Source organism: Polypterus senegalus, chromosome 2, assembly GCF_016835505.1.
Source record: "Polypterus senegalus isolate Bchr_013 chromosome 2, ASM1683550v1, whole genome shotgun sequence".
Lineage (NCBI taxonomy): Eukaryota > Metazoa > Chordata > Cladistia > Polypteriformes > Polypteridae > Polypterus > Polypterus senegalus.
In genome coordinates, this window is record NC_053155.1 from 320,839,748 (window position 1) to 320,865,612 (window position 25,865).

At 47.8% G+C, this 25,865-nt stretch overlaps 1 protein-coding gene across 1 annotated transcript in view; it reads left to right on the forward strand.

The window, feature by feature from the left end:
- Nucleotides 1-4,701: 4,701 nt before the first annotated feature.
- Nucleotides 4,702-25,865, forward strand: part of LOC120524100 (interferon alpha/beta receptor 1a-like) — a 68,348-nt gene continuing 47,184 nt past the window's right edge. Inside the window, exon 1 of the mRNA XM_039745967.1 lies at nucleotides 4,702-4,916. Coding sequence (XP_039601901.1) covers nucleotides 4,862-4,916 — 55 coding nt within the window. The 5' untranslated portion in view covers nucleotides 4,702-4,861. The remainder of the gene's footprint in view (nucleotides 4,917-25,865) is intronic.

Consider the following 25,865-nt stretch of genomic DNA (forward strand, 5'->3'; position numbering starts at 1 on the left):
AAAGGTCCAACTAGCTCATCTTTAAAAATACCAGCTCATACCAGTACCCCACCTCCACGTTGGAGTGGAGCTCTGTGCCATTACTGATCCACAGGTCCATCCATCTGGTCCATCAAGAGTCACTCTCATCTCATCGGTCCATAAAACCTTTGAAAAAAATCTGCCTTCAGATATTTCTTGGCCCAGTTTTGACGTTTCAACTTATGTTTCTTGTTCAGTGGTGGTTGGGTTTCAGCCCTCCTTACCTTGGCCATGTCTTTGAGCACTGAACACCTTGTACTTCTGGGCACTCCAGGTAGGTTGCAGCTCTGGAATATGAAAGTACTGGAGGATAATGGGTTCCTGGTAGCTTCACGTTGGATTCTTCTCAAATCTTTGGCAGCTAATTTGCGTCTTTTGTTCTCAACACGTTTCTTGCGACCCTGTTGACTATTTGCAACAAAATGTTTGATGGTTCTGTGATCACACACCAATATCTTAGCAATTCCAAAAGTGCTGCATCCCTCTGAAAGACTTTTTACAATTTTTGACTTTTCAGAGTCAGTTAAATCTCTTTTTTGGCCCATTTTGCCTGAGGAAAACTAGCTGCCTAATAATTCTGCACACCTTGATATAGGGTGTTGATCTCCTTAGGCCACACCCTCCCTCATTACACAAATACACATCACCTGACGTGCTTAAATCCAATAAGCATTCAAGTTAATACAGCTTGGAGTTGGAATATACGCATTAAAAATGATGATATGGTCAAAATACTCACTTGCCTAATAATTGTGCACACAGTGTATAAATATATGACTCTCGTATCTATCACTATATATAGTGCCTTCTCTTTTTATTATATAACGTGTTTACCTGATAATCAACTATATAGTGCCTTTCTTCTCTACTTATATAGTGCCTTTCATAGTTGTTTGCCTTGCCCATCTGTCTACACACACTGCTACCCCTGATCATTCCAAGCCAGTTTTATGCCCCCCCGTGCCCCCCCTTTGGAGAGTGTGTCACCGGCAAAGCCAACGTGGGCCTGAGGTAACAAGTCTGGTGGGCCGAGACGCGGCTGCAGCACCATGAAGGCCCTCTGGGTGTTAACACTGGGACCATAAGTGAACTTGACGCCAGTGTCCTCTCTCTGTGCCCACTAACTGGCTTTTTAAATCAAATACTTTAGGAAGAAATGAGGTTTGGTGGTTGTGGGAGGAGAGCTGCTGTGTGCCAATCTGCTTCAGTCCTTCATTTCATTATTTTTGTTTTCCCCTAAAATTATAAGACGCGTGTCGAAATGTGTGACACACAAATGAAACGTGTCCGTGTAGAGAGGGAGTAGTGGAAAGTACCAGATGGAAGAAATGGAGCCAAAGGCAGCGCCCCTGTAAAGGATTTCGGGGTTTATGTTTGCACTGCGTTCTCATCGTCTAAGAAAATCACTGAAGGGATTAAAAAGGCGAATAAATGTTGGGTCATATCAGCCAAACTGTTGATAGTAAATCAAGGGCCGTTCTTCAGACCGTAGCTGGCGCCAGTGAGTCCAAATATGGAGTTCTGGTCACCTGAGGATGAAGGGACTTGGGGGCCGAGACTGAGGGGACCTCCTCCAGCTATTTAACGTTAACAAAGCACAATTGTGTCAACTTAACAGTGAGGAGCGCACCCCAGTGGGCATTAAGGGGAAGGTCGTTTAGGACTGAAGGCAGGACGCCCTTCTTTGTGCAGTTGGCCTCCTGTCATTTGTCACCTTAGCGAGGCTGTGTGTGTGTCTGCCTACTCGTTTAACTGAAACAAACACATTTAAAAGTCTGAGGAGGAGCTGCCTAATGGAGATGAGCTTTACTCAAAAGCGGACCCCCAAGACGTCTGCAGAGCTCTGTGATTCACTGGAGGAGCATTCCTTACACTACCTGCAGCCTTCATTCGTTTTCGAGTCATAGAGTACGTCACTTTGTCATTCTAAGGTGTTGAGTGTCACCTGATGTGATGACGGGAGAAAAAACAAACTCAAGTGATTGTAGTCTAAGGCTGCGATATCACAAGATGTGACCGAATGAAGGGGCTGAAGACGTTCTGAGGGCAGACCATCCACCTGAACTACTCCAAGGGTCTACAGAGCAAATTCTTAGGACCACCCTACTCATACCGGGTAAGGGTCTCCTTTCACTCTCCAAACAGCCTCAGTTCTTCATGGCATGGATTCCACAAGATGATGGAAACAGTCCTCTGACATTCTGATCCAGGATGGCATCACACACTTTCTGGACCTTGGCGCTGTGGCAGATTCACAGCACGAAAGGGTGAGACTGAGAAGGCCGCTGAAGAACACTGAACGGCTGGTCAAGTTCATGAAACCAGTCTGAGACAACGTGGTGCACCATCATGCTGGAAGTAGCCATTCGAAGATGAGCAAATTGTGACCATGGAGGGATGCGCGTGGTCAGCAACAACATTCAAGTAGGCCATGGCATTTGAGCAATGATTCATTGGTATTAATGGACCCACAGTGTGCCAAGATAAAATTGCACCACCTGCCTGGAGGGCTGCATGAATTCATGCCTCTGCAGCTGTCGAGGGCCATCAGAGCAGGCTCAGTCTTACCCGTCTTGAATTGTGCAGTTTTAAAGAGCCTGTGCCCACTGCAGCCTTGGTTTTCTGTTATTGGGACCTTTCATGGTGGTCTTCTTCTGCTACTGCTGCAGCCCTCCCATCTCAAGGCTGGACATGGGGTGTATTTTGAGACTCTTTTCTAATCACCAGATGGTTATCTGAGTTACCGTAGCCTTTCTGTCAGCCTGGAGCAGTCCGGCCTTTCTCTCCTCTGACCTTTCCCATCAACAAGGTGTGTCCTGACGCTCACAGGGTGCTTTTTGCTTTTCACACCAAATCCCAGGAGTTGCACAAATCCTCAGACCAGCCCTTTCTAGCACCAACATCCCTACTGCTGTCACCATCACTGGCATCACATTTTGACAGCCGTCTGGAGTTTGATGTGAACATTAAGTGAAGCTCCTGACCTGCGCCACCGGGATTTAACGCATTGTGCTGCTGCCACCTGATTGGCTGGTTAGATAATTACATACATGAACAGGTGTGCAGGTGCTCCTAATCATTTGCTCATGAAGTGTACAAAGGAAGACACTTTAAAAGTCCAGTATCCCATGACAATGGACGACAGTTGATCCTCCAGCGTAGGTGTTACGGGGCGGACAGTTTCAAAGATCAGAACGAAAGCCGTCTTAACCCTGAAACCTCCGGCCGTTTCTTTTCGCTTTTCACGGCTCTGTTACGCAATGGGAGAAGGCAAGGAGGAGGACTTAACTAAGACTGCATCTCACATGAACTGCATTTTGATCTACAAAACCCGAACGTGGACATTTTAATGAACGCAGGGTGCGTGCGGAGTGCAGGTTCAAGTCCACCCCATTCAGCTCGGTTTTTATCCTGCGCTCTTCACCTGGTAGGTAAGGTACGATTAGAACTTTCACAAATAACTAAATACACAGTGTAGGACCTTTTTAATGTGGAGCACAGCCGCAAAATAAAGCATTGTTTCTGTATAATGTTATCTTTTCCACCAGACAGGCGTATGTAGTGTATTATGTCTGTTTAACTGGGGGACTAAAAATCCCAATTCGGGTGACCAGACGTCCTCCAAAAGGAGCACATGTCCCCTTTTTTTTTTAAACATGGCTTCCTCCGTCCTACATTCATTCCAATAAATCATTAAAATGTCCTCCTTTCACAGAATCACGAACAGAGTTGACCGTTTTTGACTAATTACGTGTGAGATACACCGAGAATGAGCAGCCTTCGGCCATTCTCCATTCATCCGCGTCACATTATGTTACGTTATCAGTAATTGTAACATCAAGTAGCGGCAACACTGTTTTATATTCTATTTCCACCCGACGGCGCAACGGTCAGCGGGTGATTGGAGTTGGAAAATATTTGGTAATTTTTGTCCTCCTTTTTGACTGTCGGTGTCCTTCATAGTCGAACCCACCTGGTCACCCTAAATTAAACGCGCTGGGAATTTTTAACATGAAACAATCAAAAGATGGAGCCCCGCAGACCTTTGTATTCAATGATGAAACACCGCGCTGTGGCTAAAGCTCGACATCCTGCCGTCCCGAACTCTAAAATGACATCGAAGCGAAATAAAAACTTCAATGTGAAGACTTTCTAATTCTAAAGCAGCTACACTTGCCCAGGGAGGCGGACTCGTCCTAATGCCAGAGGCGACACAGCAGTTAAGAGTCGAATTCGACATGAGTAGAACGATCCGGGATCTCCTAACGAACTAAATACTGAGATAATCATAAAAAAAAGACTTTACAGGTGGAGGACACCGAGACGCTGCCATAAAACTACAAGACGTCACGGAAATCGCGGAGAGAATATCCCATCATGCCATGCGGCGCGTGGGCGGGCGCTTGAAGCGGTCTTAAAATCGCTCAGGTCCCTAACAATTACCAAATTATTTAAAAACGTACAAAAAGCTTTTGCTTATAATTTATAGAGAAATGTCGTGAACATGTTTAATACAGAGAACAGTGTAGTTTATACAAGTGTTAAAATAGGTTCATTTAAATGCATTTTTGCATATAAATAAGTATCGGATACCTTTTGATGCTGATTAAAAAAACAGGAATTTGTAGAGCATCCCTGAACTGCCAGTTTTTGTCCTTTCACTTCCGTGTATGAGCGGACCGCCCAGAGGCTGAGGCTGAGGCTGTGGTTGGGGTTCGTTGTCCTTTTATCGAAGCGTAACGTGTTGCTCCTGTTGACAACTGCGTGACTGTGCGTGTGACAACGGAGGAGCACCGCTGGTCGCGATGACCTGAACTGAAAGGGAAGAGCTGGGAAGAAGATGACATTTCCTATCACGGTTTTAGGTCTGCTCCTGCAGTTCCAGGTGTACCAAGGTAGCGTGTTCGTCGTTTTACTTTTGTTTTTTTACATCGTAATGTTGCACGCGTGTGGGAATTCCCCTTGTGTTTGGAGACATGGAACTGACACGCACCTTTACACCTGACGTGCTGTCAAGAAAGTAGGAAATGTGCGCGCTAGGAGAGCAGCCAACGCGAATGAAACCTTCCGTTTCTTTGTCATTTGCGCCGATTCGGTACGTGCGAATGACCGGCAGGTTGACGAGTCGATCTCCGGTCACCTTTACCCGGTGTCGCCCTGTTCGAGTCCTTGAGAGGTGACGCAGAGGTTCTGTGTACACCGGCGAGAGCCAGAAAACGTCCCAGCCGACTCACTTGCCATGTGTAGCCCGCAGTGTCCGTTCATAGCAGAATGTCTTTAGCTAGCGTTAAAGTAAAAGGGAATGATTACAAGTACTCAACGTAAACGTGTGAAGGAATAAACCCGCAGAGCTGTACAGACACGCAAGTGACGAGTCGGGAGGGCGATTTGAACCCGCGGCCTGGCAGAGGGGCGATTTGAGTCACTTTACGGATCTGAGACTTTGGAGCTGCCCGATCAAGTGAACCGATTCGTTGGAGTCATTTCGAGTCTGCCGTGTGTCGGACGTCCCTGGGTGCCCCCACCCAAACGCTTCACAAACCTCTAATTTAGTCATTTTTGGATATTCTGTATGTATGTATGTATGTCCAAGTGTATTCGTTATGTACTTGTAGTGGAGGACTGTTTTACAAAATGTGTTCATCTTTATGCCCTGCCTGCAGTAGCAAAGCGCCTATTTGACCGTTATACCTGTGAACATGGAGGACCAGAAATCTTACATACTGACCAGGGGAGGCGCTTGGACTCTGAGCTGCTGAGACTACTTTGCCATCATTTGCGTATTAAAAGGACGAGGACCTCACCATATAATCCTTGGTCAGATGGCCTGGTTGAAAAGTTCAGCAGGACTCTTAATAGATGAGTTTCCAAAGCTCCTCCGCTCTCGCTCTGGTGAATGGGATGTTGGTTTGTCTCGAGTTACTTTTGCATACAAACCCCTCCACGCTCAGTGCTAGGACTGGATATTCTCCACACTGCCTCACACATGAGCCTGAAGCTAGGAAGGCCTTCGGAGGTCTCAATTGGTCAGAAATCCTGGCTGCAGAATCCCCATCCAGGTTTGTTTCTGGACTACTTGGTCGTTTGGAGTCTGCTTGTAACCTGACTTTCATGGCGAGTGCAAGACAAAAGTCTTATCGTGACCCCGAAACGCGTCATGAACCGAACGGTACTCCTACAGAAAGTACATTAAAAACTGGAGTGGAGCCATTCAAATTAAGCACCGTCTGGACATTGGCACCGCATACCAAATTCACTGCCCATTTGACCCCAAGGGTCACATTCAGACAGTCCACTACAGCGGGCTCAGGACACACACCTCACCTTTGTCACTTACTGCTAGGGACAGAATGTCTTCACCTAACAATGAATTTCCAGCATTCCCTTCAGAAGATCCCTCCACGGAATTTTCCTGCAGCTGATCATCCGTCGGTGGCAGAAACGATTTGGCTAAACATTCACCAGCTGAACCAGCCTGGTAAGCATCAAGCCTTGTCATTAGAATTAGAACAATCTAGACGAGAACAGGCCATTCAGCCCCACAAAGCTCGCCAGTCCTATCCACTTGTTTCCTCCAAGAAAACATCAAGTCGAGTTTTGAAAGTCCCTAACGTCTTACTGTCTACCACACTACTTGGTCGCTTATTCCAAGTGTCTATCGTTCTTTGTGTAAAGAAAAACTTCCTAATGTTTGTGCAAAATTTACCCTTAACAAGTTTCCAACTGTGTCCCCGTGTTCTTGATGACCTCATTTTAAAATACAAGTCTCGATCCACTGGACTAATTCCCTTCATAATTTTAAACACTTCACTCAGGTCACCTCTTAATCTTCTTTTGCTTAAGCTGTAAAGGCTCAGCTCTTTTAATCTTCACTCCTCACTCATCCCCTGTAGCCCTGAATCAGCCAGTCGCTCATCTCTGGACCTTCTCTTGTGCTGTTATGTCCTTTTAGTAGCCTGGAGACCCAAAACTGCACACAGTACTCAACTGTCAATCTGTCATACGGCAGAACTATGAAGTTACCTGGCGATTTGAAGAATTTGGTGACCTGAATGTTGTTGAGCGTCACTTGCTTAATTGGGGGGTCCCAGGACTCCTGTTGAAGTTTGTTGGCACTGTTGGTGTTCGCTTTCCTCTGCTAATGAATATTCACAACGCGAATGAGTTGTAACGTTGTCAGCATAAACACTGAAAAAATGTGTGGCCTGTTCCATATTTCGTTAATGTTGGTATTCACTGGGAAAAACTTTTCTTTCTTTCTTTTGAATGTTAGACTGTTCACTGTTGGTACGGTGCCTGGGAATTATCACGCATGCGCCTTTGAATGAAGAAAAGAGGGGGCACAAAAATAAAAAGAGTCGGGATAAGCTTCCTGCTGGGAAGAGGGAATTGGGGGGGTGATCTTCTTCTTTTTTTATTTCTTTTCATTTATTTTTTTGCTCTTTGGCTGTTTTCTGAAGGAGTGTGGCGCCTACTAGAGGAGGGGATGCTGGCGCACGCTTGCTGTTGCCGCTCCTCCCTGTTCACAACACTTTTTTGTAAAATTCGCCTCAGTCCTGCACTTTCTTACGCTGGTCTCATTTCTTTATTGTACGTGTGGCTCGTGGATGCAGCTGGCTTGAATTGTATGGATTTGGATTCATTTACCTTGAATGGGAACGACTGAATCTGTGGATCACGGGATGATCCCAATGTGCCCGTCTGCCCACTAAGGTCCTCAGATTCTGCCAGTCTTGTTGTGCCCACACTAATCCACACTCCATGGGTGGCAGCAGGGCCTTCAGCTGTATAGCGAGTGCCCAGACCCTGGAACGACCCACCAACACAAATCGGGTGAGCTGACTCCATGAATTCACGGGACGGCGTTTAGCTCTGCTTGACTTTATTACTCTTCTCTCAGTTTACCTCCATGTCAAGATGTCATGTCACCTGTGAGTGTGTGTGCGTGAGTGAGTGAGTGTGTGTGTGTGTGAGTGTGTGTGTGTGTGTGTGTGTGTGTGTGTGTGTGTGTGTGTGTGTGTGTGTGTGTGTGCGCGCGAGTGTGACCATCAGTTGTGTTGTCTCTTAGGCTCTTCTCTGAATTCACGGTCATAATCTTCTTTATTATCTGCTTTAGTTCAATGCTATATACTGCATACCCTGCCGTTCATTCTTAAAGCCCGTGAAGTGCCTTGAGCCTGGGAAAGGCGCTATAGAGCTAAATAAAATGCATTATTATTAAAAACAGCTGGTGTTTCCTTCTGTTGGACTCTCCTTGCTATCCTCAAGCCCAGTTGCCTCAGGCCAGCGTCCATGTGTGTGTATCCAAGCGTAGCTGTGATTGTCGAGGGTCCCCAGAGAGTTCAAATTCGGCTACCAGACGCACGTTCAGGTGACTCGCCGTTCACACACCGAAAAAAAAAGAAAGAACCCACAGTCCGAGTGTCTTTTTTTTAAATATAAAAGATTTCAATGAAATTCAAAGCCAACAGTTGACACAAAACAATAAGAGTAAAAAGATGACAATACACAAACAAAAAAAAAAAAAAGTGGGAAATGGGAACTTTTGGTGTTCTGCTTGCGGATTAAACCTCGAGGCTCCATTTCTTGAGGTTTCTCTCCTTCACTGCATCGACGTACCCATCAAACATAACGAGGCGGTGTGAAAACTGGGTGCCCCCGATGCCCGTCTGTCTGACTTGAAGCCGCTGGACCGTCACGCAGGGCTGACATTGCAGGTATTTCAGCACCTCCGTTCTCTTCGTGAAGCTTCATTCTGTTCAAGTTCTGAAGCTAAGCAAACAAAGGTGCGTTTACGACCAGCGTGAAGGGTTTGGCTCAAGCGTGTGACATCATACAGAGTGAGCGAGCGAGTGAGAGAGCGAGGAAGACGACGGGTCACCCTTCATCTGCCAGTGTCCTGTTTCCAGACAACAGCATAACAACATGTTTAAGATGTATAATTAAAATAAGGCGTTTCGTTACAGACAGACAGACAGACAGAATTTGGTGTAGTAGGCAGGATTCGATAGAGAGATACTTTATAACTTCTCAGACTCCAGCCGCAGCGTACTGATAAGAACAATATTCAATTAAAGAGTGCTAACCATGCAGGTATACCTCGGCCCCTTTCTCTCTGTCGTCCTTTCTCTCCTCCTCCTCTTCCTCTTCAGGCTCCTGTCCTCTCCGTCCCGACTCTCGCCCCCATTGGAGTGCGGTGGCCTCCTTTATGCAGCACCCGCTGTTTCTTGATTAACATCCGGCAGCGGTTCCTGGTGTGGCAGAAGTGCTGTCGACCACCGTTCTGGAGCTGTCCAGGCGTCCACCCTGGCCCCCATGCAACCCAGGAAGGCTACCCTCTCACATTCTGGGGGAAAATACTTTCCCCCTCCCGGTCCGTCCCGGTGTGGCAATGTCCCCGGACATCTGTCACAAGCGAGTGACCGCGTGCACCTCAGGAATCGTTACGCTGACTCTCGGGTCGCGACTCGTTCACCGATCACATCCCCCAGTGACACGAAGGACGCTGATGACATCCCGCAGGGTAGTTCAGCACTGCCACCGAGCTCCACTGAGTCACACGGAGAGTTTTGGGTTGATGGGGTCACTGCTGCGCCTTTGTGAGACTCGGTGGTGGCCGCCACCGCCTGCTTCTGTGCTGTTGTCTGCTGGGCCGACGATGTAGAGAGATTTGCTTGACGTGTCTCTGCTGGAGGTGCTTGTTGCTGGCGTGAGCCTCCTTGGGGACCACCTTAGTAACGTCACGTTATACGCCATCAGGTCAATTCATCAGGTTACGGGACCATAAATTGAGAAGCTGGAGGTGCCGTAAGTGAAGGAGTCGGAGTCGAAGGTTTTGTGCGCCGTCTCCACGGCTCGGTGTGACCCGTTAGGCCCGCTCTGGTTATCCGTGTGAGCTGAGCACGGCGCGGACTTGTGGCTCTTTCCCGCCGGTATGCCTTCGTTCAGAGGTCGCCATTTGCTTTCTTTATTCCAGAGTGGATCTCGGTGTGTTTGGCACACGACTCCTGTTGGCTCATTTTGTATTCCCGAGGCCCGTTGTAATTTGGATTTGAATGGTACTCGATTTCTGACAAGGTGCTGTAATGCCACACGACCCCTCGGGTCTTATTGGAGTGACATTTCTCTTTGTCCCCCTAGTGGGTGCACCACTGGACTGCCACACCGTATTTTGTGTGAGCCCCCTGTATGTGCCAGGGCACCAGGGGAAGGCACTTTATAGGGCAGCTGTGCAGGTTCAGAGGCCACCACTGGTTTGTTGTGTGTCGCGTCGCTGCACTTTTTAAATATGAAGAACGTGTGTGATTGTGTGTGAGAAAGGTGCTATATAACAGGCAGTGTGGCCAAGCGGTTAATGCGTTGGATTTCAAAAGCTGAGGTTGTGTGTTCAAATCCCACTACTGACACCTGCCTGGGCTACAAATGGGGTAACAAAAGCGATGGAGCCAATCGTGTCACAGATGTAAGTCGCTTTGGATGACGGCGTCAACTGAACCAGTAAAAAAAAACGCTAAGAGAGCGTCAGAGGTTCAGAGAGCGCACCGTGTGCCACTTGGAGGCCTCACGTCAGTGTATGTGGGTCATGGGCTCAGTGATCACACGATTGGTGGTCCTGTCCCCAACCGTGACCTTCTGTATGTGACACCGTCGCTGCCAGCACTTACACGGACGAGGGCATTGGAGTCGCTCGTTATGGAAGGCGCTATATAATCAGCTCCCTTTTCACTTTCTGGTGTCTCCGTTGTGCTGCCAGGTCAGGTCTTTACCCTGTGGAGCGTTCAGGCTGCCTGTTGACTTTTGTTTTACGATTTTTAGTGTCTGATGAAGGCCAGGAGCCCCGTGGTGTCTGTCTTATCTTTTGAGTGATGTGGCGTTGCGTGGCGTGGCATGGCAGTCTTTGGCACTGTAGGCCACTCACACAGATCTTGGTCTTTGGTGCGTCAGCAGGAAAGGGCAGATCTTCAGAGCTCCACGTGCAGAAAGCAAAGCAACGCAACACAATAAAATCTCTGAATGTGTTTAAAGGACTGAACTCCAGCCCAGTGCTTGATGACGGGCGGGGCTCCTGACCAATGACGCCAAAGGGCTGAACTGAAGCTAAACCTGGCAAGGGACCACCAGACTGACAAGGCAGCTTACAGCCTGGCAACGGTGAACAAAATGACAAGACGCAAGGTGCTCATCATCCTGCATCATCAGGGTCTCGCCCTGGCACGCAGTGTGTTTCGGGTGTCCAGAAGTATAAACGGGCAAGGCCGAGGACTGGAAACGCACTGGCCACGCCAACAAGACCACCAAATGAGAATATACCCAGCAGTACCTTCACCTGGCAGTCCAGAGGGGTCTTCTCAGAAGTGGCCATCATGGAGAATTGCCATTCCTGTGAAGTGGAAGTAAAGCAGGAAAATGTTGGGCAAAAAAAAGGGCACTGGGTGCTCTGGACTGGCGAGTCCCGAGTTGAAATGTCGGGTTTTTACAGAAGGCCTGGAGAGCGGCACACGGAGGAGTGTTGCCAGGCACAGTGGAGGATCGCTGCGGGTTTGGGGCTGCATTTCCCCTCCTCTGCCAGCCGACTCTTACCCATCATGCAGTACCATCAAGGAAACATCTGATTGGTCCCAACTTCATGACCCCAAAACCCCTGGCCAATGTCATACAAAGAAGGACAGGTAACAAATACGTCCTAGTGGGTACTCGGGCAACTTACTTTAAAAGAAAATGCCAAGCGTCTGTGCCGCCATGTTTCCCGAGTCTGCTGACGGCTCGATGCACACGTCCTTCTCAGGACAGCTGAAGTCCTTACGAGCCTGGCGTGCTGGCACCGCACCTGGCTGTGCTGATACTAGTATTTATACTTTTATCTGTGTACGCCTGTGCCATGTTGCGTGGGTCACTGCTGTAGTCCTTGGCAGGAGTCGTTACTGGGGAACGGGAAGCAGGGTGGGGGCTGCAGAACTTTGTTTGAGGACAGAAGGCACCTCCATGAAAGATTTGGGTGCTGAGGGTGAGGGACAGCGCTGTTGTGCCAAACGGGCACAGTCTGAGCGTTGACAATGGCATGTGAAGTAAAAGAGCAGACCAGAGGCAGGCAGACATGTTTTATAATCTGGAGGCGTCCAGCAGGCAGTGGCAGTGGCAGTGTGGACAAGTCTCGCCGTTAGAAGAACAAAATCCTAACAACTGACTTGACCACAAACGTCTCCTCCGAATCATTGAAGAGCAGGCTGTGCCACTCGGGGACAACAACGCCCCCCACTGCCCGAGGAAGATGCAGCTTTTTGGTGTGGATTTGAACGGGCCGGTCCATCTTGTATCGATCTCGAATTGAGACTGCTGACCTGGGATGGAAGTCTTAACGTTGACAACAAAACTCCAATAAATGAAATCGCAAAGTGAGAAGATCTGAACGGTCAGATCTGACGGACCGGAGCTAAGAAAGCGCAGCAGAGCCATCGGGCCACAAGTCCAAGGGGCTGAGGGTGCAAATCCGATCCGCTTCAAGTCCTCCTTCGGCCCAAGGTGCGGGTTACTAAAGCCGTAAAGCAGTTGGCGCCGCTCGCGTCCTCCTGCGGCCGTCATTGTTCCCCAGTCCCCTGTTTGTCACGTTCAGCCTACGCACACACAGCCCAATGTGCAGGGCGACGCTTCAGTGTGTGTCGAGTGATTGAAGACGCGGTACGTGACATCGGGTTCACTCTGCTCTTCACGCCTGTGTGACGTTTATGTATAAAGTTTACGATTGACGGCTGACTTCTCGTTGATGATTTTTAGTGGTCCTTCTGTAAAGCCTCTGGGGACGTCGGCCTTGAGCTCAGCTGGCTGGATGTTTGCTACGGTTCACCTCGGAGATGGTGGGTCCCTTCCTGCTTATCTGAACTGTAACGGTGGGCAGAGCGGCCTGCGGGCTAAAGCTGACGTCCCGTTTTGCAGCGCGTAGTCGACAGAAGTTGCTGATCTCCTCCACGTCAGAAAACGCCAAGTGACACGACTCCTTGACAACTTTCCTGCACAGTCTTCCTCACCCCTTCTTGTGACAGCCAATAGTGTGCTGCCTGCCGGTGCCAGTGCCATTTGAAGCGTTAACGGGTACAGCAAGTTCAGCCGCAGTCTTTGCCCTTTATTTATTTATTTATTTATTTTTTTCATTTTTCAGTTCTGTTGTGGCACATAAAACACAAGATGGCAGACGGGCGAGCTTCTGTTCTGCTTTTGAGGTACAAAACACAACGCGTTTCTTATTCCTCGCCAGTCCTGGATGAGCTTTCATTGATTGTCGGCAGTCGTGCCCACAGAGACCTTACGACTAAAGGCAGAAGCGAGTCACGGGCTGGTTGGACTACACAAGTGGCCGTCACGCAGGTGTAAGTGACAGGCACTGGTGAAGCCCCCTAAAGTGACAGGGCCTCTAGCACTGTGTGGCCAGCCCTTGGGGTCTGACTTGCCGGCTCACGTTGTTGCCAACTCTGGTAAGTGCAGCTCGTTGTGACACCCATGTGGTGAATGGCATTCACTAAGATTCGTCCATTACCCATGGGGCCCTGCACGACTACAAACGGGTTAAGTGACTTTCTCTGGGGTCGGCCATTGAACTGGCCTTCATCTCTTGTGTGTCCGTTGCTCAAGTCGGTCGCAGGCCTTGCTTTAGTCGGCTCTTCCTGGTTTTGATCACTCCATTTATTTTAAAGATTTCTAGATAGCTCTAAGCGTGAAGACGTGTGGTGTCCAGTGTGTGTCATTCATTGATTTCGATTTTATTGAGCGATTTTTGTACACCGACCCTCAGGTGCTGGCATTTGTGTGGGTACAGTGGGGCATCTCAAAGCACCGCTCAGATTTACAGACCCAACGTGTCTGACGAGAGGAGCAGCGGCAGGACACGTCCTTGTCATCCTAAATCCCAGGCTGGCTTCTGCTCCGCCTGTCATTGTTCTGTAGCCACTACCCAGAATCCCTGCGGTGGGGCATCCTATAAACGAACGATTTGTTAGTCCATCGATAACCAGAAGACCGTGTGCTGTGAAAAAGTATTTGCCCCTTCCTAATCTCCTCTGTGTTTGTGTGTTTTACCCAAGGAATGGCCTCAGACAGAATGCAGTATGGGAGAAGGGCACCTGGGTGAACGCCGGGCACAGATTTGAAATCTTCATTGCCCCCATAGAGGAAGAACTTACTAAAACTAAATGTTTCCTGTAATTTGAAATCCCTCTTGACGAATTTTCACCCTTCTCCGCTTCCATTCAGACATTTTGGTGGGCTTACGAGTGTCTGCTTCTCAAAGAGGATGAAGTCGGCACTCCGAGTAGGCCACGCCATGCCATCCACTTGTAGATCTGCTTTTGTGCTTTGGCTCCTCGTCCTGCAGCTTCAGGTCAGACACATGACTTAAGAATATTCTGGAACAGCTCCTAGTGCCTTCAGTAATGGCCTTCCAAATCGTCCACCCACCGTCACACCAGCACCTCCATGTTTTATGTTAGTGTCAAATGCCAGACCCGTTTCATCCAAGGAGTTTGTCTTTGGACTCGCCAGTCTATTACTCCAAAGTGGTTGGGGAGCACTCGTGATATTCATCTTAGCTCGTCGAGGTTTCCACCTTTGCTCATCTCACATGAATCCCATTTTAGACCTTGGCTGAGGCTGGAGATGCCTGCAGTTCTTTGGATGTTCTTCTGGGATCCTCTGGGACTTCTTGAAGGCGTCCTCGCTGTGCCCATGGGGTCATTTTGGCTCGCTGGCCCCTTACTGGTTCTCTATTTGATGTAATGGCTCTCACGGTGGTGCTCGTCCCTCTGTAGTGCTTTGGACGATTCCATCTAGTAAAACGTGTCCCCCTTGTCCTTTTGTATAATTTATGGTTATTAAGAAGAGCGACAGCCCTGATGGACACTACCTAATTCTGATAAGGCTCCTCTCCCATAACCCTTTGCTTCTGGTGTTTGAGTCAGTTCTTGAATGCGTCGTTGCTGTGCCCTTGGGGTCATTTTGACAAGCCGGCCTGTTGTAAATGTTCTCCGTTTAGACACCGTGGTGCCTTGGGGTCGGCTCTGTCAGCCTCTCCTGACTGGTTAGTGCCGACCGCTTCTCGCCTCGTCCTCTCTTTTTGAAACTCCTTTGTTCGAGGTGTCGTATTCTTGTTGTGACCACGTCGCAGTCCTAATGAGCGTCGGTTTACGGTGGGGTTCAGAGTGACAGGGCTGGCTGTGACCAGTCGGAGAGCTTTGATCAGCTGTTTGAGGCCAGTGTTGGATCATGTGAAGTATCATTTTAGATTTGCTGTCTTGCGTTGGTGGTATTCCACTTCATCTGATATCACGTGCGGTCTAAAGATCTGAAGCTAGACGACCAGAGGATAGCCGGCATCGTTTTTCAAGGTACTGTAGAAGGACAATCCACTAGGGTTACCTGTGCTCTTTGTTAGCTTCATTCAAATTAAACCACAGCCATTAAAATGCTGTTTGCTATGTTTTGCTATGTTCTCTCTCTCGTGGAAGTCGTGAACCTGTTTTGATAAATGATGAGAGGACGTTAAATACAGAGCCTCATCTTACTGAGTCCTGCGTATTCCTGTAGCTGGTGCCTTCATAAATCGAGTGGCCTTGGGATAATTTAGTGGGATGAAGTGCAAACTGCTTCTAAAAGTTTAAGCGAAAAATACTCCAAAAGTACTTTGTGAGACCTCGGCTAAGAGACGAAAAGGGCAAACGTCGAATCTTTAGAAACTGCTTTTATTAAAATGCGCAGTGAAGCTTCGAAGAGCACAAAAGGCACAGCGGGGGCTACTTGAACGGACAAGGCCAGCAGTGCCCCTATATACAATTCTAACGCAAAGTCACAAAATGGAGCCCAGAGGTCAAACAATTCACAAAAATATTACAAATCCAGCAAAACTCGGCAGTGCTTTCAATGAACCACAAGGGACTGAGGGCCTCCGTTAGCCTTTACAGGGCAGAAGGCGGTGCCGTGAGGTGATGGGCAGGTGGGACCGCCCACAAAACACCACTAGCAGAAGATGCTTTGAAATAAGGAAACAAAATGAACGCCACAAACATAAAAGAGACGTTTAAAACCCCAGCCGGGGAAAACCCTCGGCCTGTTTACTAATCTAAGAACTGCAATGCAAAATACGCCATGGAATCTGTGAGCACAAAAAATAAAAGAAAGAAAGCAAGCAGGTGTTTCCACCACACTACGTGTCGCCCACGCAGACTCCATGTGAGGCCATGAGTGATGCCATCGGTTTGTTTTTTTGGGTGCGTGTGTGTCATGTCATCAGAAATTCAGTTTCTGGTGGGTTGCTCTACTCCTTCAGGTTGGCCGCCCTGAGTTTCTGCTCCACAAGTGACTTTTGGTTTTTCTTTTTTGTATTTTTTATAAGTCGTATTTCCTTCCACTCTTTGACGGTTGGTATTCTTGTCACTGAGGCCCTGCTACACGGTGACCCCCCAGCACGCCTCTTTCTGGCACCTGCCATGCTTGGGCAGCTGATCCTGAGCACCTTGAGACAGGAGTCCGGGTCCCTCTTCAGCCTGGCTGAGGTGCCTCAGACACGGTGGTCTCACTGAGAGAGAAACGGCCATCATTTAGGGGCATTCGGGTGTGACTGGCAGGTTGGCAGGACTGTAGATTTGGATGAAGCTGTGGTGCCCGTCATTCTCACCTCGCAGTGGTAGACGGTAATGTAGGAATGACTTTAGGACGTTGGTGCCGACGCCAGCCTTCATGCCCCAGTAGTGATACCGATACTGAAGCAAATAACGGGTAGCACCCACTCCTGTGACCCAGGCCTGCACACGCGCTGCTGCCCCCTGGGCTCAGAGGTAACCCGACTGCCATGATATCCCCCAGTTCCACCAGGGTCCACCGGAGGCTCAGAATTTGTTTGTGGAGTTCAACCCTCAGACTTTTGAACACTAATGGAGAGCCGGTTTGGGGTGGTGGTGATGAACACGAGGTGCCAGTGCAGTGGCGTCCTTTATTAAAACCGTGCAGCACTCGTAGACCCGCGCTGTCTGGTGCGGGGTGTCTGCCAAGGCCTCTGACGTTTGTTTTTGGTGTTTCTTGGGTTTCTGCAGAGAGAGTATTATTTAGAAGAGTCTGTTTGGAAGTTGATGATGATGATGATGCTGCATCATCATGTTGGTTGAATGATGGGCGCCGCTATTTTGTGGCTTTTGTGTTGCTCATTTCTATGGCGATTCTCCCATAATGCACCGGGGCCACACTGGTTGTGATGTCATTGGTGCACCGGTAGAAAGTGTCCCCAAAAAACCCATCCCTTGTATGTGACAGGGGACCAAAGCCTAGCGCCGTCTTCTTTTCCGTGATATTCTGCTTACTGGCGCACAGCCCTGCCCTGTGATTCGGAGTTTTCCTTCGCTTTTGACTCCCAGGTTTGAACTTTGCTGGCTTTTTGACTCCATTCTGTCACCTGCTCCTCACTCGCTGGCTTTTCTGGTCTGACTGGCTGTCTTAGTCAGAACTGTCGCCAGTCCCTGAAGTGGGTGTTAAACCGGTTGATCCAGTAAATCGGGGACAGTTCTCGTTACAGTATGGATTTCAAGGAAAAACAATAAAACCAACTTTCCTGGAATGCCAAATGTTTGTAGAAACCTAGCAGGCGCGTTTAAACACACACACCTGGTGACAAGCGTGCCAGTCTGGTCAAGCGAAAGGAACTGCAGATGGGAGGTTTAACGGTAACATCTGTGACTTTGGACACACGTACTGTAGGTGGACCCAACCCCGTTAAGAACATTACCCAGAGTGCTGTGCGTGCGCGCGCTTCCACCTCTGCTTCCTCACTTTTGAACTCCCACGCAGCGGTTATCGTGCCCCTCCTGCACAGCACTGGCACACAGACTCTTACTGCGCCTTTCACCTGTGCCAGTGGGTACTTCATGGGGGATCTCGTTCTTAGTGAGTTGGTGTTTCACAGTGATGGAATCGTCATGGGGACCCCCAAACTGGTGCGCCTCTCGAAATGCAAATGGGGATGGATGAAATCGGTCCAGTAAAACAAACTGGAGAGAACGTTGGCTTCAACTTGACTGACCTGAGCCAACTCGGACTCTGCCCCCAGCTCTCTGTAGGCCTCTAATCCAAAGAGCGCCATCCCACTGGTGAAGCACGGGGGAGTCCGCATCATGGGGTGGAGGTGTTTAGCTGGGACAGGGACTGGAACACGTCATGAAATAGATGGCATCCTCATCATCTGGAGATTGTCGCGCAGCACCTCCACACATCGGCCAGAAAGCTACAGCTCGGTTACAGGTGGGTCTTTCAGCAGGTCGGTGGTCTCAAACCCACTCAAACCCAAAATGGCATGCAGACGACAATGTGACCGCACTGGAGCGGCCTGAACTGAAGAAACGTGTCCAAGCAAGCAGGCCCACAAACTCGAGTCAATGACATCCGATCTGTCGGGAGGAATGGGACACGAGAAGTGTTACGAGAAACTTGTGGAAGGTGAAGCCGAAGCACTGTCTTCATGTTGAAGCATTTAAAGGCAACCCCACCGAGTACTAACGTGGCGAATGGAAACTTTTAACCTGCTGAAAATCTGACACGGCCATTACAGGCTGAAATCCGCGGCTGGTCCAAAGTTTTAGAACACCTCGGCTTTAATGGAAATGGACACCCAGTTTAATGTTTCATGACGTCAAGGCGGAGAACAAATAAACAAAGAAGTCAAGGAATCGTTACGTTGAGAATACGCTGATCGCCCGCCTATCCAGGCCCATCAGTGATCGGTGAAAATCCACGATGTAGAAAGACCCCATAAATAAACAAAGCAGACAAGCGTGAAGGTTTGGGGTTTTATAGGCCCCGTCTACTGTAAAGTAAAATCATTTTGTCCGTGTTTTCTCACAAGTACAACAGACGGGGAAACAAAGGCAGGTCGGGCTGTTTATAGTGGCGGACAGGAAGTGATGAAATGATGGGGAAGGCCGTGATGAGTGATGGGTAATTGATGTCATCATGGAGGGACCAGAGGTAAGAAAGGAACCCGGAAGTGAGTTGTAGCAGGAGTCTTCCAGGAATGGTTATGGCGGTGGCGCTTCGTTTTTTCTGAAGGAAGAGAAATAGAGAGGTTAGTACCCCGCCATTGTCCCCTGGCACGACTTGTCGCGGTGCCCGTCGGGTCCTTAAGCCGCTCCCCATGCGCTCATGCGTGACAATAGTTTCAGCCCCGATGCTTTAAACACATGTAAAGTCATTAAAACGCACTTCGTAAACACACATGACATGTGGCTGTCAGGCTAAGGGTAGGAGTAACATCTCTTTATTATAAAACATTTTAATGTCACGCAAGACAAGGCAGTGAGACAGAAGGACAGGCAGGCTTTTAAATGGTCGACGCACAGAGCGACAAACTGAACAAGCGTCCTGGCAGAAGCAGCACAAAGCCAGCAGCTGATCCGCCCGCTTCCCCTTAGCGTGCCTTCAGTGCCAACAACATTTATTTCTGTCACACATTTTCATACAAACAGTAGCTCAAAGTGCTTTACATGATGGAGAATAGAAAAATAAAAGACACAATAAGAAAATAAAATACATCAACATTAATTAACATAGAATAAGAGTAAGAGGACAGAAAAAACACCAAAAAAAAAAACTCCAGACGGCGTGAGAAAAAAATAAAATCTGCAGGGATTCCAGACCACGAGACCACCTGACCAGTCCAAGGCAGGAGCGTAGGGCGTCTCCGGTGGGGTTTGAGCAAAGCGATCGAGACCAGATCATCTCGGAGAGACTCTCTGACGACACGCAAGACTAGCCATTCCAGCCTTGGGAAGCTAAACCTTTGAGACGGTGACTTTTGCACGTCACGCCCTGCTTACAAGCAATTTAAAACAAGTTCACCGACATCTAACCTCGCAGTTGCTGGGATGCTTTTGTCAGACACACTTCAGGTGCTCCCAGCTCTTAAGGCAACGGCAAGCCGAACACGCAGCTCGCCAGCAGATGATCTGAGCGCTTCTCCTTGGCGTGTGTTCACAAAGCAAACGGCAGAGACGTGAAGTGGCAAAAGGACAGCAGCTGTGCAGGCCTTTAAGTGACTGACGCAAAGCGCAGCAGCTGATCAGACGGCATCTCTTTAGCGTGCGTTCAGACCCCCCTTTCACAACGCGAGCAGCGTTATACGTCCTGATGTAACTACGCCCGGGGCAGGAAATAAAGGACAAATATTGTCTTTACAGTAAAAATGAAAATCCTGCACATGTAACAATTCCCATGAAAATAACAATCTCTTTAAATGGTTTATCTGGCGGGCGGGCGGGCGGGCGAAGTGAGCAGGGGGCGGAGCTCCCTAGTAGTAGTAGTAATAATAATCAATCCGCGATGTAGCGGGGGTGCGATATCTGAACCGCATTATAGCGGGGGTCACTGTACTCTGATTTTTTTTTTTGATTCATCAGAGTAGCCTGCACCTTTGCTGATCTAACAGCCAAACTGTGGTAAGCCTTTTGATTCAGAATGCCAGTCACTCTGTGCCAGTCGCCAGCTCAGCCTCCAGCTAAAGGACCCCCAAACCATCACACTTCCTCCTCCATGTTTGACAGTCGGGGGTCACACACTGAGGACTCGATGGCGTACAAACACCCTGCATGATGAACTGTGTGAGCGATCAACCACGAGATAAGCACCGATTTAAAATAAAAAGCAATTTCTTTAATATTTATTCTTGGCGAGTTAGAGAGACCTTGAGACTGCCCCCCCACCCCACCAGCTCAGACCAACTGATTTTTGTCCAGGCGGACTCCTCTAAAAGAAAAAATGTTCTCTCTTTTATCACCCAGCTTGTCCATTAGCCAAAGAGAGAACAGAACAAACATAACGGTTCATTGTGAGGTCCTACACAGATTAGGGGCGACATCTTTAATTTACGACCTACAGGAGCAGAGCAAAAAACAAAGAACTGCCAGGCACTCGCGTGTCTAAGGAATGTACCCTTCTCAGTAGGCACACACAAACCCAATTTAAATAGTTTCTTATTCCCCATTTCATTAGTTACATTCTTATAGCTTTAATATCTTCATTAGATTATATTTGTTTGTTTAGATTAATAACCCTTATTTATTAATTCATATGTGACATTTTTGTCTTATATTTTTAAGCAAGAGTGAAGATAAACGATCACATTGATTTATAATATCACGGGGTGTTAATAGCAAGAGGTTAGCATTTTCACATAGAAGAATGTAAGCCAGTCTCATATTCTGTGCATAAACTTAATTCCGTTCCTACCTAAATGAAGATCAAATTATATAGAAGTATAAATCATATAACTCCCTGCAGCATGATTAATACAAAACACAGCCATTGGTATTTTGTGAGTTAAATACTTATAATCATCTGCGGTGGGCTGGCGCCCTGCCTGGGGTTTGTGTCCTGCCTTGTGCCCTGTGTTGACTGCGATTGGCTCCAGCAGACCCCTGTGACCCTGTAGTTAGGATATAGCGGGTTGGATAATGGATGGATGGATACTTATAATCATTATAGTTAATAATGTTTTTTTCTGCTTTCTCAACTGAAGATTTCAGATTTGGATTAATCAGTCTATAAGTCTTTGTCCAGTCTGCAGTGGTCCACAGCTGGTATTTCAAGGCCCTGGTTAGTCCTTTATTGAATGGCTTTCTTCCTGCCACTCTCGCCCTGCCACACCTGCAGCACAAAGTCTCCTCTTCACAGGACAAACTGACACTCGTGTGCTTGAAGCTGTCGTGCTGTGACCCTCAGCAACGGGTCTTCTGATTGGCTGGTGACTTTAGCTCTGCCAGATCTCTTTCTACCCTATCAGAGTTTCTCCCAGCATCCAGTTGCCTTTGGATTGTGTAGGACATCACTGGACTCACTGACACTTATTTATTTATTGTGCAATTTCTGTAAATGAATGGCGTACACTTCTAAGAGTAATGATGCTGTGTGTCATTTAATTTGTTAATTGCCATTATCACTGGAATATTGTCCAAGTGGTACTTCAGAGGGTGTAGTAACTCAGTAGTCTGCTCCAGCTCTGCTTTAGGACACACAGGCTGAGGGTATTTAAGTAATCAACACAAATTGGGACACCGGTGCAAATTGTTTGGCTTCATTTACTTGAGTTTCTGCAAGACATCTGTAGTCAAAGTCAAACTGAACTTTCTTGTCATCTCGGCCATAGACAAGTATACAGATAGACGAAATTGTGAAGCTCAGGGTCCACAGAGTGACAACATGACGTGCAAATAATAAATGAAAAATAAAATTTAAAGTTAAAACACAAACAAGACATTGTGCAAAGACAAGACAAAGAAGTAGCAGCAATATTGACTTATAGTTAGCAATATGAACATTGATGTAATGTATGATATTTACAATCTAGATACGTAAATGTAGTCAACTAGCCGACGCCCGCCGTAGCATACGCCGTTGTGTAAGAATAGGAACGGAAAACGGTGAGAAAGGGATTTAGAAATCAAGAAGAAAGGAATACTTCTTGAAAGACGCAGTTGTGAAAAGGTGTTTTACTGGAGACAACAGATAAGGAGTCGAAAGATCTAACGCTAGAAAAAGCCTCGTACAGCTGACTGTGGCTGAGGACTGGTTGTTGTAGATTAATGCAAATCTGTGCAAACGTAATGAAGGCGGGATGTTGGGGTTGTGTTTGTAGTAAATGACAATGGTAACATGGAGAATCTCGGAAAGAGCTTGAGTCTCCGCTTCACCACCATAAACTCCAGATGTTGCCATGTATTAATAATACTCATGACTTGTTGTGATAACTCGACTTGCGTTGGAAAGAACAACAGGAAGAACGTCTCCAAATCTGTCCCAATGTGATGCAATGAAATCTCCTGCCCTGTCGTAGTGAGAGTGCATTGCCTTCATCAACCGTTTGTGTCGAGAAATAACCCACTGATAGGAACAGGCAGTTGCCGGATCCCGGAATAGAGATGACGTTGTACGAAAACCTGTCGACAGAGAGGACACTGTCGTTCATTTTATAACAAAGTCTTAGCAAACAACCGTCGCAGTGTAACGAAAATAGCAAGGAGCGAAACCAGGCAATGGTCGAGAGAGTACCTTCCTGTAGCAGGCTACGGAAAAGACTCCCAGGCGCAGACATGGCCGAAGTGAAAGGTCACGCGGTCAGGCTAGATATCGGGCGGTGACGTGACACCAATGGGGTCATGAGAGAGGAGCGGGGAACGCGGTAGTCCGAAGGAGGAATAGGAATCGAGAAAAGCGGTGTAGGGGTATATGAAAGGGTTTGGAAGAGGACGAATAGGAATCGAGAAATGCCGTGTGGGCTGCATGTGGGGGGGACAGGGTTTGAAGAGGAAGCAGGACACACGAGAAGAGAAATATATATACGAGATAGACATGTAATATACAGTAATAAATAATAGATATAGATAATACAGAAATAGATACTTTATTAATCCCAAGGGGAAATTGATGAAAATGATGAGCGTATGATGATCGTTGTTTAAGACGTGTAAACAACGACAGGTCAGAATGTTTCACAAGAATCTCAAATCTTTAAAGGTCAGTCCGAGATTTTCAGTTCACACTCGCCTTTACTGGACAGCGGCCTGCATGTACTAAAGTTCTGTTTCTAGAGGTGGTGGTTGAGGCCGTGTGGAAGACCCCAGGGGAGTCTGACAGCTTGGGGGTATAAAAACTCTCCTGCAGCCTGGCAGGTCGGGCTCTTGGATGGCAGAAGTCCCTGTGAGGGGTGTGAGGGGTCCTGCTCAATGCTGCACTGCGTTTGTAAAATCCGTCCTGGAGTGAAGGGAGAGGCTCTCCAATGATGTCCTCTGCTGTCCTCACTGTCCTTTGTAGGCCCTTGCAGTCAGATATGTTGGAGTTGCCATCATACCAGACCGTGATGCAGCTGGTCAGGACGCTCTCAATGGTGTCTCTGCAGGACATGGTGAGGATGGAAGAGGGAGGACCTGCTCGCTTCAGCCGCCTCAGGAAGTGTCGTCTCTGCTGGGCTTTCTTGATTAGTGATGAGGTGTTATGTGTCCACGGAAGTTCCTCAGTTTATGTGCACACCGAGGAACTTGGTACTCCTAACAGTCTCCACATCTGAACTTGTAAAGTTGTGACCTGTCAGTAGTTCTCTGAAGAAGGACCTTTTGTAATATTGTGAAGTTTCCTTTTTTTAGTTTTGCTATCCTAAACTTTAAAAATAAACCCCTGGCAGTTTGTTGCTTACCTTTTCCCCATTTTAGGTCATTCATTACATGTCCGCTGATTAACAAACACTGTGGTGTTGTAGACCTTTTGACTGTTGGTGTAAATCCGTCTCTTAGTCGTCCTTTTGGAGGACAACCCTCATGGAAATGAAGTCGACCCGCTAATTGCCCTCACACTTGGTCTGTTTTAGTAGCGGGAGGCCTGTGTGTGAAGTTTGAAAAGTTTTTAACTAAGGTGTACATAAACCTCTGACCTCAACTATATCTGCAAATATTGGTAGCTATCAAAACATCAGATCTTATCATGGCAGAGTCGGCGTCCGCGCAGAATAACCGCTGCCATCGAGTGCAGCAGAGTCCCCGTGTCACAGATATCAAGCGGATGCCAGCTCTGATCCTGGAGGGCCGCAATGGCTGCAGGTTTGTGTAGTTAGTTGCTGATTATCGCTGCTAATAGAGCAGACTTCAGTTGTCTTTGTTTGATTTGCTTTTTTAGATTTCTGACCCTTAGTTGTTCATTTTTGGGGGAGTTGAGGTCTGAAAAATATGAATCTGTCCTGACCCACAAAATACCTGGAATGGTGCACTCGGAAAAAGAGAAATGAGCAGTTTTGGAAACCTCAGGTGTGGCAGAATGAGAGCAGAAAGAGGCCATAGAAGGCAATGAGCAGCAGGCGAACGATAAGGAGGTGGAAAGCGAGCCACCAGATAACCAGCTAATTAAATGAAATGTTTGAAAAGAAAAAACGTGAACATCTGAGAAACGCTCTGATCCACAAAACCGTCTGGACAATGCTCTGAGGAAAAACGAAAATGAACGTGTCTGATGTGGCAGAATGAGAGCACAAACAAGCCACAGAATTACAGAGCGGCTTTCAGTTGGCTTCAGCTTCAGAAACCAATTCAACCAAAAATGGAGGCCTTCCAAAAACTGGGCTGGAAGGTTTGCTTTACATCTCGTTATTATTTGGCTGCTGGTTAAGGAAAAAAAAGAAATGAGGAAGGCTTGTGACTTGGAGTCCCAAAGCACACAAGACTTCAACACACCGTCTAGTGAGGAGGACAAACGCTGGGCCTTCACCAAATGCTCTGTTACACTGTGAGGCTCCAAAGACATAAAGGAGTTGCCAGCAAAGGCAATCCAGGGGCGAGCAAAGTCCCAACCAATCCATGAATCCAAACACTAAGTCAAAAAAATGAGCACAGGTTCAAAATATCCAGAAATCATAAAGCAATTCTAAAGGGTGAAAAAAAAAATCAAGAAACCCACCAAAAGCTCCCAAGTGCATTCAAAGTGAGCCACCAGGAACTGTGGGAGACCCTCTGGCATTATAGGCTGGAGAGCAGGGATTAGCAGGACCACCTGGAACATTAACATAAAACAATGGCCCAAAAATTAACATAAAAATCATGAAATGAGGGTCTGAACTCCAGCCAGGAGGCCAAAATGTAACAATGGCGAAGTCAAAAAAAAAAAAAACAGGGCAGAAGGTCCAGCAAATCTCACAGAATACCTCGCCAACTCCAGAGCACCGGCCTTCACAGTGAAGCGCAAGGCACTGTGGGATACCCTTTGGCACTGAAGGGCCGTCACCTCAGGGTGATGGGCAGGTGGCCCCGCCTCTTGGGGAACCTCCCACAAAACAGCTGGAATGT